A 17,251-nucleotide genomic window follows, 5' to 3' on the forward strand; every position below is an offset into this window, starting at 1 on the left:
AGAACACAAAATCTAATTTGCTTGTTCTCGTCACCTAACCCACTCATCCACTTAGTTTTATCAAAAATCGTCCACAACGTTTTGAAACATCATGCTATATATCGTTTTTGATCTTATATTTCAATAGTGAAGAATCACTTGAAACATTCTAGTGTCTGGATCTGCATGCGAATCTTCAACAAAATCTAATCAATTCTTCTTTGTCACACAACCAACATGTTCATCAAATTTCATCTGAATCCATCCATAACCTTTTGAGATATCCTTCTCACAGACAGACAGACAGACAGACAAACAAACAGATGGGGGTGAAAACATGACCTCCGTCCAACTTCGGTGATGCAAGCAACAACATTACAAATTCAGAAGCGGTTTTCAAAAACGAATCGAACATCCAATCACGAAGCACAGTGTACATGACCCTATGTGGTATTGAAAAATCTATAACCAACGACTGTATCACACCGCAGACGACGCACTCACCGCACGCACTCTTTGTAAGCGCTCGTCCAGCGCCTCATGGGCCCGACGCTCCTGCTGCACCTGGAGCAGCTTCACCGACAGCTCGGCTGCAAATTGCTCTGGGTGAGATACTGCATCCCTTGCCTGTCGTTGGCTCTGGGGAAGCAAAAGCACCACCGAGAAACATCATATATTTACACTGTCCACAACCTTGTGTGTGTGTAACTATGGTACAGGCACAATGTGGCAAGTCGTGAAAGAAACAGCCGAACCTCTTATCGTTGTCACCTCATCAAACGCTCAAATGAAAAAAAATTTGAATGGTGACTTTAATAGTTACCAATTTGACTAACCAATGGCTATACTTCTAAGAGTTCTAAAATAATTGGCAATTAATTACGCTCTCAAGTTTCATTTTGTCTGAACAATGCAAATATACAAGATATCTGGCAAATAAAACAATTGTTTCACATTCTCGGTGACCTTGTCTGTCTGTGACCATCACATGTGACTTTTCCACTTTTAGTCAGGTTCACTATGTCAATAAATTATATTTCGTTCAAAATCATGGTAGATTAGCAAACCTATACATTTTTGGAAAGGTTATAGCATAAGGAAACTAAAAATCAATGTTTACATTTGGAGAGATACCTGTATGGCGGCCATTTTGGATTTCCAAAATGGCCACTGTAAAATACATATTTTGTTCTATTTCTGCCTCTAATTACGCTAAAAACTTTTAAAAATATACTAAACCTATATTTTCAGGGACAAGGAATCCAATGAAAGTATCAAATTAGTGCTATGGGGAATGGTAAGACACGAATCAAAGGTTTTGAATTGCAAAATACTGTCTTTATATTCGCGATAAGTTGCATAATCAAATACATGTTATCATTTTGTACAGGCAGTTAATAACATCAAAATGTGTCACAATAATTCATATCACCAAACATACACAGGCAGTCAGCAAAATCATATATACACATGCAGTCAGTATAACTTCACATCTACACAGGCAGTCAATGACAAAATATACACAGGCAGTCAATGGCATCAAACATACACGATTACAGAATATGCCATTTAGAGTTCGTCATCACTGTCCTGTGTGCCGTATCCGACAATATAGTCCGCATCGTTTTCACAGTCCATTCCACACAAGCAAAGGTCGGTCAAATTGATTGGCAAATCGAATTGGTCGAATGGTCGATCGAATCGAATTCGATGAATCGAATCGAATCGTTCGAATTGGTCGAATGGTCGAATGGTCGATCGAAACGATTGGTCGAATGGTCGAATTGGTCGAATGGAATTGGTCGATTGGTCGAATTGGTCGAATCGAATTGGTCGGAATTGGCAAATGTAAACATTTATTTTCAGATTTTCCATGTAATAACGTTTCCAAAAATGTATAGGTTTGCTAATCTACCATGATTTTGAACGAAAAAACATAGTGAACCTGACTAGTATGCACAATAATTGTGTCAAGCTTGATAAACAAAATGGATGTCTCAATGGAAGGAAATGTCTGCAAGTTATGTATATATATATATATATATATATATATATATATATATATATATATATATATATATATATATATACATATATATATATATATATATATATATATATATATATATATATATATATATATATATATATATATATATATATATACGTCTACTAGCTAGGCTCACCTCACCAAGCGTCGTTAGAGGAACGGGCTTGTTTTAGCTGAGGATAATGACTGTACCTGAGTTGCTGTGTTGTTATGATTTACACCAATCATAATACAAATAATTATTTTTCACAAATTTATTTGTAATGTACGTGACATTACATTTCATAAACAAATGAAGTTGTAGATTTAAGTAGAATTTTTTTTTTTTTTCTAAAAAAAATACCCTTAGGGAGAGATAAGTGCATACCCGAAGTTTGGTATGATTTCACAGATGTTTGAGGGAGTAGTTCAGTGACAACACAAGACAGACTGCACAGATATATATACAGTCATGTGAAAAAGTAAGTACACCCCATGTAAAGTTTTGACTTTTTCAACATATTTCAACATACAGCTATTTGATCTTCATTTCAACAATATTGATAGATCAAGGTGATATAATATAACAAATATCATGAAACATTTACATTTTGTAGTCCATTGTATAATTTAAATAAACATAAATGCAAATTTCGCATGTGGAAAAAGTAAGTACACCCTTGGCGTATTGGGGGCAATATTGGGGGCAAAGTGGGCAATAGGTCGTATTGCCCCCTTTGGCAGAAACAACCTCAAGTAGGCGTTTCTTATAACTGTCTACCAGTCTCTGACATCGACTGGGAGAAATTTTTGTGCACTCCTCCATGCAGAATTCTTTCAGCTGTGCGATGTTTGAGGGGTTTCTTGCATGCACAGCTCGTTTCAAATCCCCCCACAACATCTCGATGGGATTTAGATCCGAGCTTTGACTTGGCCATTCCAGAACCCTCCATTTCTTTCTTTTCAGCCATTCCTTGGTGGATTTACTGGTACTAGCAACGGTACCTGCCCTACAGGGCGGGGCTTCAATAGGAAAGCCGAAATGAAAAGGCAAAATATCAGAAATTGAAGGCAGAATTTTTTTATTTTAAACGATTCATATAAACATCTGTCAAATCATATCACACGTAAATCATCAAAATCAAAACAGTTAATCATTTGTAATTTCGAAATTTATTTATTCGTATTTATTCGAATTGCACGAATATGTGAATTGTGATTGTGTTTCATTGTGATGTTTGTGTGGCGACGGCGGTGTGTACAAAGGGCAGGGACTTAATCAACGCGAGCTGATGACTCGCGCTTACTGGGAATTCCTCGTTCGTGGGACACTGTCCCAAGCCCCAGTCCCTATCACGGATGGGGCTGAGCGGTTTACCCGAGCCTGACAGCGAATTGCAAGGTACACGCTGGCACGTCCAGTGTAGCGCACGTGCGGCCCCGGACATCGAAGGGCATTAAACGTTCATTAAACATTAAACGTTCATTCAAGGATTACGAAACGAAAAACATTACGAAATTACGTTCACACTGTCACGTCAAACACTATCATGAACACATAGATCGTCACAACATCGTCACAATGAGAACATCGTCACAATGAACGTTATGCGAACGTGAATGTTATTGCGGGAGTCCAAACCTGAGAATGCTGGAGACCAAAGCTGAAATTGGGAAAACTAAATAGCCTATGTTACTCCCAGGGGTCCAAAGATTACCAACCCAAAATATCTTTGCGATCGGTTAAGCAGTTTTTACGGAACCTTCGAACAGACAGACGGACTTTGGTGAGTTATAGTAAGATGTTTAGGGTCATTGTCATGTTGCAAGGTCCACCTTCGGTTGAGCTTCAACTTTCCGACAGATGGCCTCACATTATCCTCAAGCACCCTCTGGTACAATGAAGAATTCATCATGGAGTATATGATGGTGAGCTGCCCAGGCCCTGATGCAGCAAAGCTGCCCCAAACTATAATATTTCCACCACCATGCTATACAGTTGGTATCAGGTTCTTGTGGTCAAATGCTGTCTTTGGTTTTCGCCAAACATGTCTTCTGGTACTTTGGCCAAATAGCTCTACCTTTGACTCGTCTGTCTGGAGCACATTGTTCCAGAAGTGCTGGTCTTTGCCTAGGTCTTCATTGGCAAACTTTAGTCTTGCCCTGATGTTCTTTCTGGACAGCAAAGGTGAGAGTGGGTGTAAGTGGGTCCTGGCACACCTCCAATGTAGATCAAATTTGTGCAGCCTCTTTCTAATGGTAGACTCGTGCACTTTGACATCAACAGTGGCAAGAGCTACCTGTAGGTCCCGTGATGACATTCTGGGGTTCTTAGAGACTTCTTTCAGCATCTTGCGGTCTGCTCTCGTGCTGAACTTGCTGGGGTGGACTGGCCTGAACAAGTTGGCAGTTGTTTGGAATCTTCTCCACTTGTAGATGATCTTCCGGACAGTCGAATTATTGATTTCAAATTGTTTTCGAGATCTTTTTAAATCCCTTCCCAGACTCGTCGGCATCTATAACCTTCTTTCTGAAGGCCTCAGCGAGCTCTTTTGATCTAGGCATGGTGACGCCGCACACTTCAACAACAAAGAGTAACCCAAACTAAATGTCTGAGGTTTAAATAAGACAGGTTCCTCCAAGATCCTCTCTAACGATGTTCTAATCATTTGCACCTGAGCTGGTGCACCTGATTCTAATTTTAGGTATTTGAAGTAGTGATAAATGTAGGGGTGTACTTACTTTTTCCACATGTGAAATTTGCATTTATGTTTATTTAAATTATACAATGGACTACAAAATGTAAATGTTTCATGATATTTGTTATATTATATCACCTTTATCTATCAATATTGTTGAAATGAAGATCAAATAGCTGTATGTTGAAATATGTTGAAAAGGTCAAATCTTTACACGGGGTGTACTTACTTTTTCACGTGACTGTATATATATATATATACTGATTCCGATGTACCATACTCGGTTGCGGAGTGAGCGTAAGTGCTGCAGAAGCAGGTTTTTGGACAAGAATTATACTTGGTGATTTGCCATTGCCTTTCCTGCAGTAGTTAGAGCAGGAATTTTTAATTTGTTTAGGGTGCTGGCGATAGAACGACACCGTGGGATCTTTAACCAATTAATGCCGACAGACAAGATGCCCAGTCCAACGTCCATCAGAGGGATGGTGCACACATTGATGAATCACCCTGCCTGCTCAACACCGGGGGTGACAATTTATAGCTGTGTTGGGAATCGAACCCAGGCTAGGCAGCTGGAGGTATTAAATCTTGACCAGGCAATAAAACGTTACCTTATTTTATGCATGCACGACAATACATCAATATATTTGTTATCCTTCAGAAAGAAGGACCCGTCTGCAAACAGTGGCTCATTGGTGGTGCATAAAGATTCCATGGTGTCTTTCATGAAGAGTAGAAGAGTTATTGCTGGCACCCTGAAGAAAGTACAAATTCCTGCTGCAGTTTGACGTCAGAATTGGCCAGCCGCTTCAAGAACGACGTCAAGATTAATCCCCACACTAGCTGGGAATAATATAATATAAATATTTTCTACATAAAAAAATATATAAACATAGATACAACTGGACGGTGCAGAGGTATCTTACGTCAAAGCAGTCTAGTGTGGGTTCGATTCCTGAAAGATTCAAAATCTTTCGCCAGCTCAGTCGGAATACTTGGGACCGTTAAATAAGTAGTTGTGGTCGTGTCCATCACAATATGAATGCGATTGCTAAATTCAACTGTACTCAATTGCTGGAAAGGGATGCATGGTAAACTCATCTTAAAGTTTCTGGTCCTTTCTGTTCCAAACCCCAACATGCTTTCTCCAAAGCATGGAAGAAGCTCGGCTCACATTACTGACCTTATAACCACACACGTCACCTTCTTCCATTCATTGTGTGGAGGCCAAGCTGCCGCTACAGATTTACGTTCGGGCACTCTTCAACTTCCGCATTGTTTCATGAGGGCTGAGAATAATCAGTCCTTCTCATGAACTCGTGGCCATCTTTCAAGGAAAGATCAAACTTGAATGTTGGGGTCATTTTGCCAAAAAAAAAAAAAAATGTTTCAACAGGATTTCCTTAAAACGTACAGTGCCCATGTGCAAGTCATTCGATATGAACAAATAAATGATGATTTGACCAGACTCGGAGACTGAATGGCTTAGAGCGACCGCTCCGGGTATGGGAGGTCAGCGGTTCGAACCCGAGTCTGCCCGAGTCATACAAAAGACTTAAAAATGGAACATGATGCTTCCCTACTTAACACCCAGCATTTCAAAAAATAATTATAGAGCACAGACAAGCAACCATAGTGCAGACTTAATGGAACTGCTTTGAAGTTCCACAGCTATGGCAATGTCTGCAACTGTCCATTTACACATTACATAGGTAAAGGAGACGGGGTTCAGGAGATGGTGGCAATCTCCCCCCCCCACCCCCCCTTCCCATGCCTACTCCCCCCAAGCCCTCTCCCTCCCACAGATCTCCCGATGTCCCTGTTCTCTGTTGCTGTACTTGTGTGTTTCCCTCTCTCTCTCCCCCCATATTGTCTCCCGCTCCCTTTATTAGATGTTTTACGTGTCCGTTTATGTTTTTTTGTGATTAGTTTTAGCTCTTACATGAGCCTCGATGTTGTATACAAAAAATAAATAATAATAATCACCTTCCTGCATACGGTTTAACAAATGGCAACTGATATCGGAGAGCAATTGGGACCGATATAATCGGAAAAGGTTTTGTAAATCAAAATACAATGTGCACTCTGAAGATTCCCTCTCATTTACAAAAAGAATGGATATTGCCACAGGTGCACAGACTTCACCACAAAAGTGGTTGGGTGTGCTGCTTTTCACACATTTTCAAGTAACACCCACCAACTTCCCACTCTCCCAACCTCCAATTTTCTTGTTGCTCCTGACAGCAATTGTTATGGTACGCGGTTAAGGATGGTATGTTTGCCGAGCGGAGGCTCCGCGACCGAACAGTTGTTCCCCGACTAAACCTGATTCACCCAGACGTTTGCCGTATCGCGCCACAGCTACTCAATAGGGAAAAGACAAAGACGACGGATGTGAAGAAAAAGGAAGACGAAGGCAAAGAAAGGTTTGGAAATACGATTACTATTTATTACTATTTACAGGCTCAAAATAACCAAGGAGAAGGAAGGATAAGAAAATAATATACAGAAGCTTTTTAGAGACACAGTGAATTCCTTATACAAGCTTAATTAAATCCCCATGGACAGCACGAACAGAACAAACTCACGTACGCAAATGGATGGAAGGGTAGGAATCGTTTGGAGGGATGAGCAGGTGGAATCACAGGGCACAGCGAGCAGGTCCACTCCGGGCGGGAAGCGAGGAGCCGGCAGCTCCTTGTATTCGGCTTCACAGCGCACGCCGGCAGGGTCACTCGGCTGGTTGAAACGGGGCTGGTTGAAGCGGCTCTTTGTGAAAGGCTTTTCGTATCTCTCACGCAACTCTGGTGCTACTCTGAACTCTCTCCCGGTGGACTGCCGACCCTCTTATGCACCTGGACTCATCTGCCGTATCTCTCGTGTAGCTTGTCCCAGCGATCGTCGCACCCTTCTGTCCAAACCTTCAGCGCGGGTCTGACACGCCCTCCTCGGTTTCGGTACCGCCCTCCTCCCCCGTGCTCTGTTTCGTGACCTTGTATGGTAATCCCACGGGCTTGTCTCCTTATTTGGGCATGGCGCCGACGGCACGCCCCTCGTGGCGAGCCACGGGCTTGTTTCCTTATTTGGGCATGGGGCTGAACAGCTCCGCCCTTCGTGGCGCGCCCTGGGCTTGCCTCTCCCGGGCGACCCCGCCCCTCCTGTTCAAACAGAGCACGGAGCACATATTCACTATAGCAGCGAAATGAGAGGGCGTGCACCCCACGCTTGTGAACTGCTTTACCCGCAGATGGAGAGTTTGGCTGGGAAATGGAAGTATTGAAGGGGAGCTATTCTTAATTGATTCGGTGCAATGGAGTATTATTCTAATGGAAGACAAGGCCTTACTCTAAAACACATAATAATATATAAGCTACTGAACAAGGGTTTTATCAGGTCCTGCAATGTGGTGTTTCATGGAATTAACTACCGGGACGCCCTTTTTACCTTTACACAACTCTGGAGGCAGGAGGGGCCATATCCAACCAATGTTACACAACAATTTACCACAATACAATACACACAATCAAAAAAATGCAATCCTCATATCCGCAACAATATCTTATAATATCCCCAGTCAATAGCAATTTCAAAAGCTATTTTGCTGCACTGTTTCTTCCCCAATGTCTCTTCCATTTTCTCTCCTACTCACTATGTCCTCTCAACCTTCTTTCCCTCCAACGCCTGAGAGGTACCACATGAGCCGAATACAGAACAAACTTGAGATTCGGACGCAGGGTACACACAGCTCAGAGACAAGTATGCATACCTAAAGATCTCCTGCCAGCCTACAAAAGTTCATGTTCATGGGGAACACTGTTCGCCTCATTCTCAAACACTTCTACCTGCGGACGGATACTGTTCGGGTTGAACTCTTATTGGCTGTGAACTTTGTTCAGGCAATCACAATTATTGCTTCTCTGAACGTGAACATGCTAACTGTTGGAATGTTCATTTCATTCATATGCTTAAAATGTCCAGTTAATGCCATTCATTTTTTTCTTTACAGACAATGTAGGATAAATTCAGCTGAAAGTGTTGGAAATGCCTCAACAGAGATTCACCCCACTGCACGGGAAAATGTGTCACTGCCTAGGAACTGCATCGAAAAACAATGAACATCAGTGTCGAGTTTCGCTGGCACGGGACCATTTCTTAATGATTTAGGGGAAATACGTCTTTGATGCGAACATTCGGCGAATTTATCTGGCTAAATGTGAACTTTTATTGGATAGTTGTCAACACTAACCCTAACATAAACCCAGCTGATGTTTCAATTTTTTCCAGGGAGTGGTTTCAGAGAGATAGAGGTGCGAAAGTTTTCCAAGATGGCGCTTGTACCACGTGACCTATTACGTCATAATAATCATTAAAATATTATACACGAAGTGCTCCTATGGTGAAAATTTCATGTCAATCGGATCAACGGTTGCCGAGAAAATGAATTTTTAAAATGCAGACACGGCACACGTACGCACATGAATGCTTAACCTCGCTTTTCGCATCGCGAGCGCAGGGTAATTACCTCCTTTTTAATACAGACTTGGCATTTCATATGGAATATTTTTTTTGTGGGGGTGAACTTACTTTTCAAGATGACTTAGAACCAAAAGTTCATTGGAATTATGTTGAAATTATTCTAGATTTTGTTAATGTGACCTTTAAAAGAAACAAAAACCACATTTGACATTTCGAAGCAAATAAATTGATCCTTGAAAGTGATGTAAACTGATATCGAACTCAATTCACAGACAATACTGTGTTAAACTTCAGTACGTTTTCCAGAAGTATCTCTTTATTTTGCACATTAGCCAAAAAAAATTTCAACAAAAACAAAAGCTAAATTATGACTGGGATTACGGACAGTAAAATTACAGTTCAGTACTTCATGTAACCCCCACGAGCATTCAGGAGAGCACGTACACGTTGAGGCATGCTGTTCACGAGATTTGCCAAGGTTTGGACAGGAATCGCTTGCCATGCAGTGACAATAGCCTGCTGCAATTCACGCACAGAGGCAGGCTGCTGGTCCAAGTTGTCGATTTGACGCGTTAATTCTGCCCACAAGTTCTCTATCGGATTCATATCCGGGGACATGGCAGGCCACTCCATATGCTCTACACCACGGTCAGCAAGAAAGTGTTGGATCATGCGAGCACGATGAGGCCGTGCATTGTCAGCTTGGAAGACAAAGTTTCCTCGAAAGGCTGCACGAGCAAATGGAAGCAAGGTTTCTTCCAGAATGACCCTGTACTTGAACTGGTTCAGGTTTCCATTCAGAACAACCAGGTCAGTTTTGCCCCCTGAATGAAAAGCAGCCCAAACAGTCACCCCACCACCTCCAGCCTGGACTCTTGGCACTATACAATCTTCGTTGTGGGCTTCATGCACTTGTCTGCACACTCGGATGTGGCCATATTGACGATAGACCAGAAATCTAGACTCGTCACTGAAGGTCACGTGATTCCAGTGTCCTGGCTGCCATTGACGGTGTTCTCTGGCCCACTGCAATCGGCGCTGGCTGTGTTGTCTGGTCAGGCGTGGCTTTCTCAGGGGACGCCTGGCACGATAGCCTGCTTGAACCAGTCATTCGTTGACTAGCCTTCTGGATACAGGCACATTTGTCAGTTGCTGCCACTCAGCCCTAAGCCGATTAGCTGACTTGGTACGGCCATTGCAGACTAACCGGTGCAGCTGGCGATCATCTCTCCTTGTGGTTCTGCATGGACGTCCTGGCCTCGGTATTGGAGTAGGGACACCCCTCTGAGCATTTCGTTTCAGGATCTTTGACACCTGACCTTTAGTGATGCCATACTGCCGAGCAATAGCACGCTGTTTCATGCCAGAATTTCGTAAAGCCACCACTCCATGACAAACAGCATTGTCAAGTTGACAGACCATCTCCAGAGGAAGCGGCAATAACTTTTGTAGACGTGCAGCAGTTGTTTTCCACTAATACAGAACGCAACAACCCTTACATACCCGATTGTGAAGCCAATCGTCAAATGTACCTGTCCTTACATTTTGTCACGGCACCTGTGATATAATCATGTTATTGACTTCTTGCTGCGAAAGACAATCAGTGACATGGTTCTTTCAACAAAGACATCACCGAAGGGTAAAAGAAACTCACCAGATTGATATACTGAGTTCAGAAAGTAAACCCAAGTCAAGAAAAAAAATATATTCCATATTAAATGCCAAGTCTGTATAAGAAGCTCTTTTTCCATCAGCCACTCTTCATCAGCCACCTATCTACCAATGGAATCCATCTGGTAGCTCTGCACTGAACGAACATTATTTACAGCAATGTCCTTCATTATATCGGGCGACCAAACCTGCACGCTATAATCTAATTGAAGCATCCCTAAATTGCTATACAATGTTAAAATTATCTCCTTTGAAGAATAAGTGATCCCCCAGTGAATGGATCCCAAAATCCAATTCGTTTTCCCATTGCTGCACTGGCTGCTTATACCCCATACCCACTACCCATCGATCATTCTGTTGTGTTGCACGCTCCAAAACCTACTCTTACTTTATATTATGAAATCCCTAATCCTATTATTCCTGCCATTACCCAATGTGTTACTTTTCCTGGCAGCGAATAGCCTCTCCCATTGTCTGTCCGTGCAATGAGAACGTCTCGGTTTTCCAGAATATGCTCACATATACCACTCCAGCCTTCCTCACTCCATGTTATCTACCGCACTTCCAAGCTCGGTGTGAACTGTAAATTTTGAACGTTTACTCTTACCCCCACTGTATCATTGTTGCACGAGAGGGTTCATAGAACACCTTAGCCCACGCACTATTGAGCAAAACGACATGCAAAGGGTCATTTAAACTCTTGTTTTGCCTTTCCGAGCACAAATCTATATTTCCTACAAGCCGCCATTTTGTCTAAATCTCGACATTCTACACCTTTGAGAGCAAGAGCGGCAAATTTGATTGGTCGAGATGGCATAAAATAGCGTAATATTTTGTTCAAGTACTACTAAACTTAAGGTTTTCAGAATGCCAAAAAAGGCGATTTGTGTTCTACATTGTTCAAATATATAATTCAATTGAAAGGAAAATAAAGATTTTAAAGGTTGAAGAAAAAAATTGTGAAACTTTGAACTTTGGGAATTTGAACTTTGGGAATTCTGATAATTCTGATGATCCTTAACTCAGTGCCATTTTAAGTTTTAATTTCCTTTAAAAACCAATTTCTCTGCAATAATAGGACCGATTGAGATCAACGTTTCACCGTAGGAGGGACTCGGTCTGTGGAATATTTTAATGGTAATTATGACGTCACAGGTCACGTGGTTCGGTCGCCATATTGTTTTTCGTGAAAACACGAAAAAACCCTTTTTCTCTGCAACGGCTGAACAGATCGAGGCCAAACTTTGCAGGCAGAATCGCATACCCATGACAAACAAAAACGTCAGCGTGCATGACGTCATGCATCACATGGTTTCAGAGTGATGACGTTTTTAAGCATGCAATTTAAAACCGAGCTCCTCCGTCATTGTTGATCCAATTGAGGGGAAACTTCACAGATCTGTTCAGCATGTCAGTCTACTAAAATGTCCTTTTGGAATTTGTGATAGGGCACGTGGTTTGGCAGATATCGTTAATTAAACGAAAATATTTTAAAAATGGATATCTCTTGTTTATTCTCGAGTTCTCCTCAAGCCGCACCGCGCGCCCTCAGCCTCGTCTCGCGAACGTCAAAAGCGCGACACAGCGCGCGCTTTCGGGAGGGGCGGAGCCAAGCCGAACAACATTTATATCCACATCGATCATTGATCGTGAACCGGAAAATATAATAAATTACTAATATTTAGCGACTCGAAAGGTTCTTTATCAACAACTTATTTTGTCGTGCTTCTGCTGACCTGTCTGCAAGGTGTATAAATCGAAGTCCCGAGTGCGAATCACAGGTGAGCTTGTCCTGAGGTAATTAGTGATTGGGAACGATTCAGAACCTGTGGGTAAATAACACTTGCTAATTTCCCCAACAGTTTTCCGGACGACAGACTGCCGGTAGGGGACATGTATTGCAGCGCAATACTCAGAATGCTTGTTAGTCCCTTACCGGTGTACACCGAAGGGGACTATAGGTTTGCACTCTGTCCCTCCGTCTGTCAGTCTGTCAGTCTGTCAGTCCGTCACGCAAAGAACAGTTTTCCGGACTTTTTTTCTAAACTCTTAATGCTAATGATTTCAATCTTGGTACATGGTTTCCTCGTGATACGTTACAGATCAAGTTCGAACTTCACGACGTTTCGCTCATTTTTGACAAAGTTATGGCACTTTGAACTTTGGTAATTTCCCCAACAGCTTTCCGGACGACAGACTGCCGGTAGGGGACATGTATTGCAGCGCAATACTCAGAATGCTTGTTTTTCAACATATTTCACTCACAAGGTTCAGACATATATATGGTGGTGGCCATCTTGGATTTTGACGTGGCGGCCCAATTTTCAATAGCGTTTTTCCTTATGTCGAGATACACCCACACACCAGATTAGAAGTTGGTGCTTTGCTTATTAGTCCCCTACCGGTGTACACCGGAGAGGACTATAGGTTTGCACGCCGTCCCTCCGTCCGTCAGTCCGTCAGTCTGTCAGTCTGTCAGTCCGTCAGTCCGTCGCGCAAAGAACAGTTTTCCGGACTTTTTTTCTAAACGCTTAATGCTAATGTTTTCAAACTTGGCACATGGTTTCCTCATGATAAGTTACAGATCAAGTTCGAACTTCACGACGTGTCGATCATTTTTGACAAAGTTATGGCACTTTGAACTTTGGGAATTCTGATAATTCTGATAATCCTTAACTCAGTGCCATTTTAAGTTTTAATTTCTTTTAAAAAAGATTTTCTCTGCAATAATAGGACCGATTGAGATCAAATTTTCACCGTAGGAGGGACTCGGTCTGTAGAATATTTTAATGGTAATTATGACGTCACAGGTCACGTGGTTCGGGCGCCATATTGTTTTTCGTGAAAACACGAAAAACCCCTTTTCTCTGCAACGGCTGAACAGATCGAGGCAAAACTTTGCAGGCAGAATCGCATACCCTTGACGAACAAAAACGTCAACGAGAATGACGTCATGCTTCACATGGTTTCAGAGTTATGACGTTTTTAAGCATGAACATTTAAAACCGAGCCCCTCCCTCATGTTTGATCCAATCGAGGGGAAACTTCACAGATCTGTTCCCCATGTCAGTCTACTAAAATGTCCTTTTGGAATTTGCGATAGCTCACGTGGTTTGGCAGATATCGTTAATTAAACGAAAATATTAAAAAAATGGATATCTCTTGAATCGCTTTATTGATCGACGTGAAACTTCATACTGTAGTAGACGTCATGAAGAGTAACAAGTTTGCAAAATTTCAAGATGATTGGATGTACGGTCTGGAAGCTAGAAGTTGTTATTGCGTGAAGAAGAAGAGGCGTCAAGTGTGCGGATTTAATTATTTATCACATGTACAGACTGAAAGCATCGTTGGACACGACCTGTCGCGGTCATTTTAACCTCAAATAAAATTCTAATTTAAGATTTGTCAATATCTGAGGTATATTAACAAACGAATAAAACAGATTTGGTCAAATTCTGACCTTTTTAACTCGATCGCATTTGACAGAGTTGTGACAAGCTGAGGAAGAAGAAACCTCACATTGGCTTCTCCAATATGCCATAAAAAAATGGATATCTCTTGAATCGCTAGTACCTCAGACCGTGAGTTGGTAATAATTTATATAATTCACACAGTGCAATACGTGCAGGCCGCTCCACGGAGCGACCTTGCGGGCTTATCAACGAGGCGAGGTGTGACACACGTGTCTCAGCATACCTCAGATCAAGTTTGAAAACCAGCATCAACCGTGCATAAATTTGCATATTCGATCATTTTTGACAAAGTTAGGGCACTTTGAACTTTGGTAGGGGACATGTATTGCAGCGCAATACTCAGAATGCTTGTTTTTCAAGATATTCCGCTCACAAGGTTCAGACATACATGGTGGCGGCCATCTTGGATTTTGACGTGGGTTGCACCCACACACCAAATTCGAATTCGGTCCTTCGCTTATGCACGCACGCACGCACGCCCGCACGGACGGACGCACGTACGGATGGACGCACGGACGGACGCACACACGGACGGAGGGGAAAACCAAAGTCCCCCTTTCGCTCCGCAGTGTGACGGGGGACAATAATTGGCGTCCAAGATTGGAGGAATGTATCAGACGAAATGGTGCGCATCTCTGAGATGTTCTTTTCCACAAATAAATGGCATGTTACGTCCTTCACTTTCTTGTAAGATTTTGTTTTGAAATACAACTTCTTATTACCTTTACACGAGTGTTCAAAATATCCATATTTCTGGCTCACCCTGTATATACAAATATACATATAAACATACATATATACATATATACATACATATATACAAATATACATACATATGTACATATATACACATACACATACACACACACCTTAATCTTCTCATCTATCTATAATTCCAGTAATCTCTGTACGTCTGTACGTCTGTTTGTCTGTGACCGCTGTTTCTCGACAACCACGGGTCCGATATACTTTTAACTTGCCAGGTATATTGCTGGGGACCCGAGGATGTGCCTTTTCAAGGTTTCATATTAATCGGACAATTACTTACCGAGCTATGTCCAAAAAACGATTCAACCAATCAGAGAGCAGCGAACGATCGCGTGTGCCGAACGTGGAGGACACACTCTGCCTCGGATGGCACATTTGAGAGCGTATTCATTTATTTCACGTTTGCAAACTATGTTGGCGTTAAACTATGTTTTAAAACGAATAAAACCGAATTTGCGATTCATTCGCTTTCCTGCGCGTTTGTGCACGCGATGGCGATTTCTTTACCAAACTCCGGAAGCCGTTCGCTTTGGACCAAACCATTGCATGTAAATAGAGGGGGGGGATTGTCACCGTACTCGCAAGCCGTTCGCTTTGGACCAAACCATTTCATGTAAATAGAGGGGGGGGATATAATTCTAGATATAGATATAGTACGGGCAATGCCCTAGTAGGTACAAGTGCACTGAATCAACTGCTCTTTAATAAATGATAGGTTGAATAAAAGAGGCTCATTCTATAGTATGTTGTGAACACACAATCCTACACAAAATAGGGCTTTTATCGATGGGAAAATAGATAAACTATGATACTCGAGAAAACACGAAAATAAAAACAGTTTAATGTTGTTGAACAGCAGCGGAGTGAAGATTGATCGCAAATCATTGAGACATTTGCAACATGGTAAGGACAATATTCCCTGTATAGACTCACTCATAATGAAGGTATCTTTTAGTTAAGACTTTAGAGGAATGACCAATTCAGTTTAAACTATTGATGTGAATTGTAAAATTACATAATGAATTTGGGAGATTGAAACAAATTTGGAAACAAATTTGAGAAACTTGTGTGGAGATCATACTAACATTCAGCATTTGTCTGTTTGTGTGTATGTATGTATGTTTGTACCTTATAGAATTGATAACAGCTTGACCCACCTCCACCAACCATTGCATTTATGCTCATAATTCCGAGGGTCAGGTTATGAGCATTGTTAAATAAATCTCTCCCCACCACCCACCCCCTACCTCGGGAAGTCCCCCTCCCTCCCTCCGCGAGTGTGGGGTGACGACTTGCGGTTTTCGCCTGTACACGTGGAATGGTGCACGTGGTTTAACCACTGACCCTGGATGGAGGAGGTATTGAGGATGGGAAACGATGCAACTTCTGAAAACAAATCCTCTCTCTCTGAGAGACGGCGGGTATTGACTCGTTAAGAAAAAAATCTTTAAAATGCATGGATTAATTTATTTTTTGGAATTTGAGAAACTTCTACAGGTTAACTAGTTTAGATCTCTGAAAATTTCATTCTTTCTGTAAATGTCGATTTGTGGACAATCACAACTCGACTACGACTACTACTACTACTACTACTACTACTTAAATGGCCCCAATTATTCACACATTTTTGCTGGCCACCAATCTTTACCGTCCACCAACTAATGTCAGCAGACATGTCAGACATCAATCACACACGTTGATAACCTGCCTGTGAAACACCGGGATCACAGTTTATATCTAGGGTGAGATTCCAACCCATCCTAGACAGCTCAAAGACGAGTGTGTCACATATAAGCTCTCCTAGCAGCCATAACGCGCTCAAGTTTACAACTGTATTAAATCAACCAATTTTGAGGCCAAAATGAAACCAGGAATCCGCTAATTGGCAGGTGTCAGGAAAGTTTGTACTTTAAATACTTTGATGTGCTCAGTATTTTAATACCTTTAAAAACCACTTTTCTTGCTGCAAGTATGACAGAAAATGCAAAAAAAAATTATTCCCATAATCATAATTGCTGTTCAAACATAAATTGCGCAGTTGATCAACAATTTGGGTTCTTCGTGATGGTTTATCGTGCGAAAGAATAAATTTTAAATATAAAGGATACAATGCTGTGGTCGGGGTATTAAAGGAAATGTATTCAAGTTCTGTT

The 17,251-nt window shown here is 41.8% G+C and overlaps 1 protein-coding gene across 5 annotated transcripts in view; it reads right to left on the minus strand.

Moving 5' to 3' along the window:
* LOC137423008 (axin-1-like) overlaps nt 1-17,251 on the minus strand; it is a 96,882-nt gene that overhangs the window by 19,866 nt on the left and 59,765 nt on the right. For all 5 annotated transcript variants that reach the window (XM_078774802.1, XM_068109756.2, XM_078774800.1 and 2 more), the window contains one exon: nt 484-618. In XM_078774802.1, coding sequence (XP_078630928.1) covers nt 484-618 — 135 coding nt within the window. The remainder of the gene's footprint in view (nt 1-483; nt 619-17,251) is intronic.

The sequence above is a fragment of the Myxine glutinosa genome, chromosome 3 (assembly GCF_964187855.1).
Source record: "Myxine glutinosa chromosome 3, kmMyxGlut1.1, whole genome shotgun sequence".
NCBI lineage: Eukaryota > Metazoa > Chordata > Myxini > Myxiniformes > Myxinidae > Myxine > Myxine glutinosa.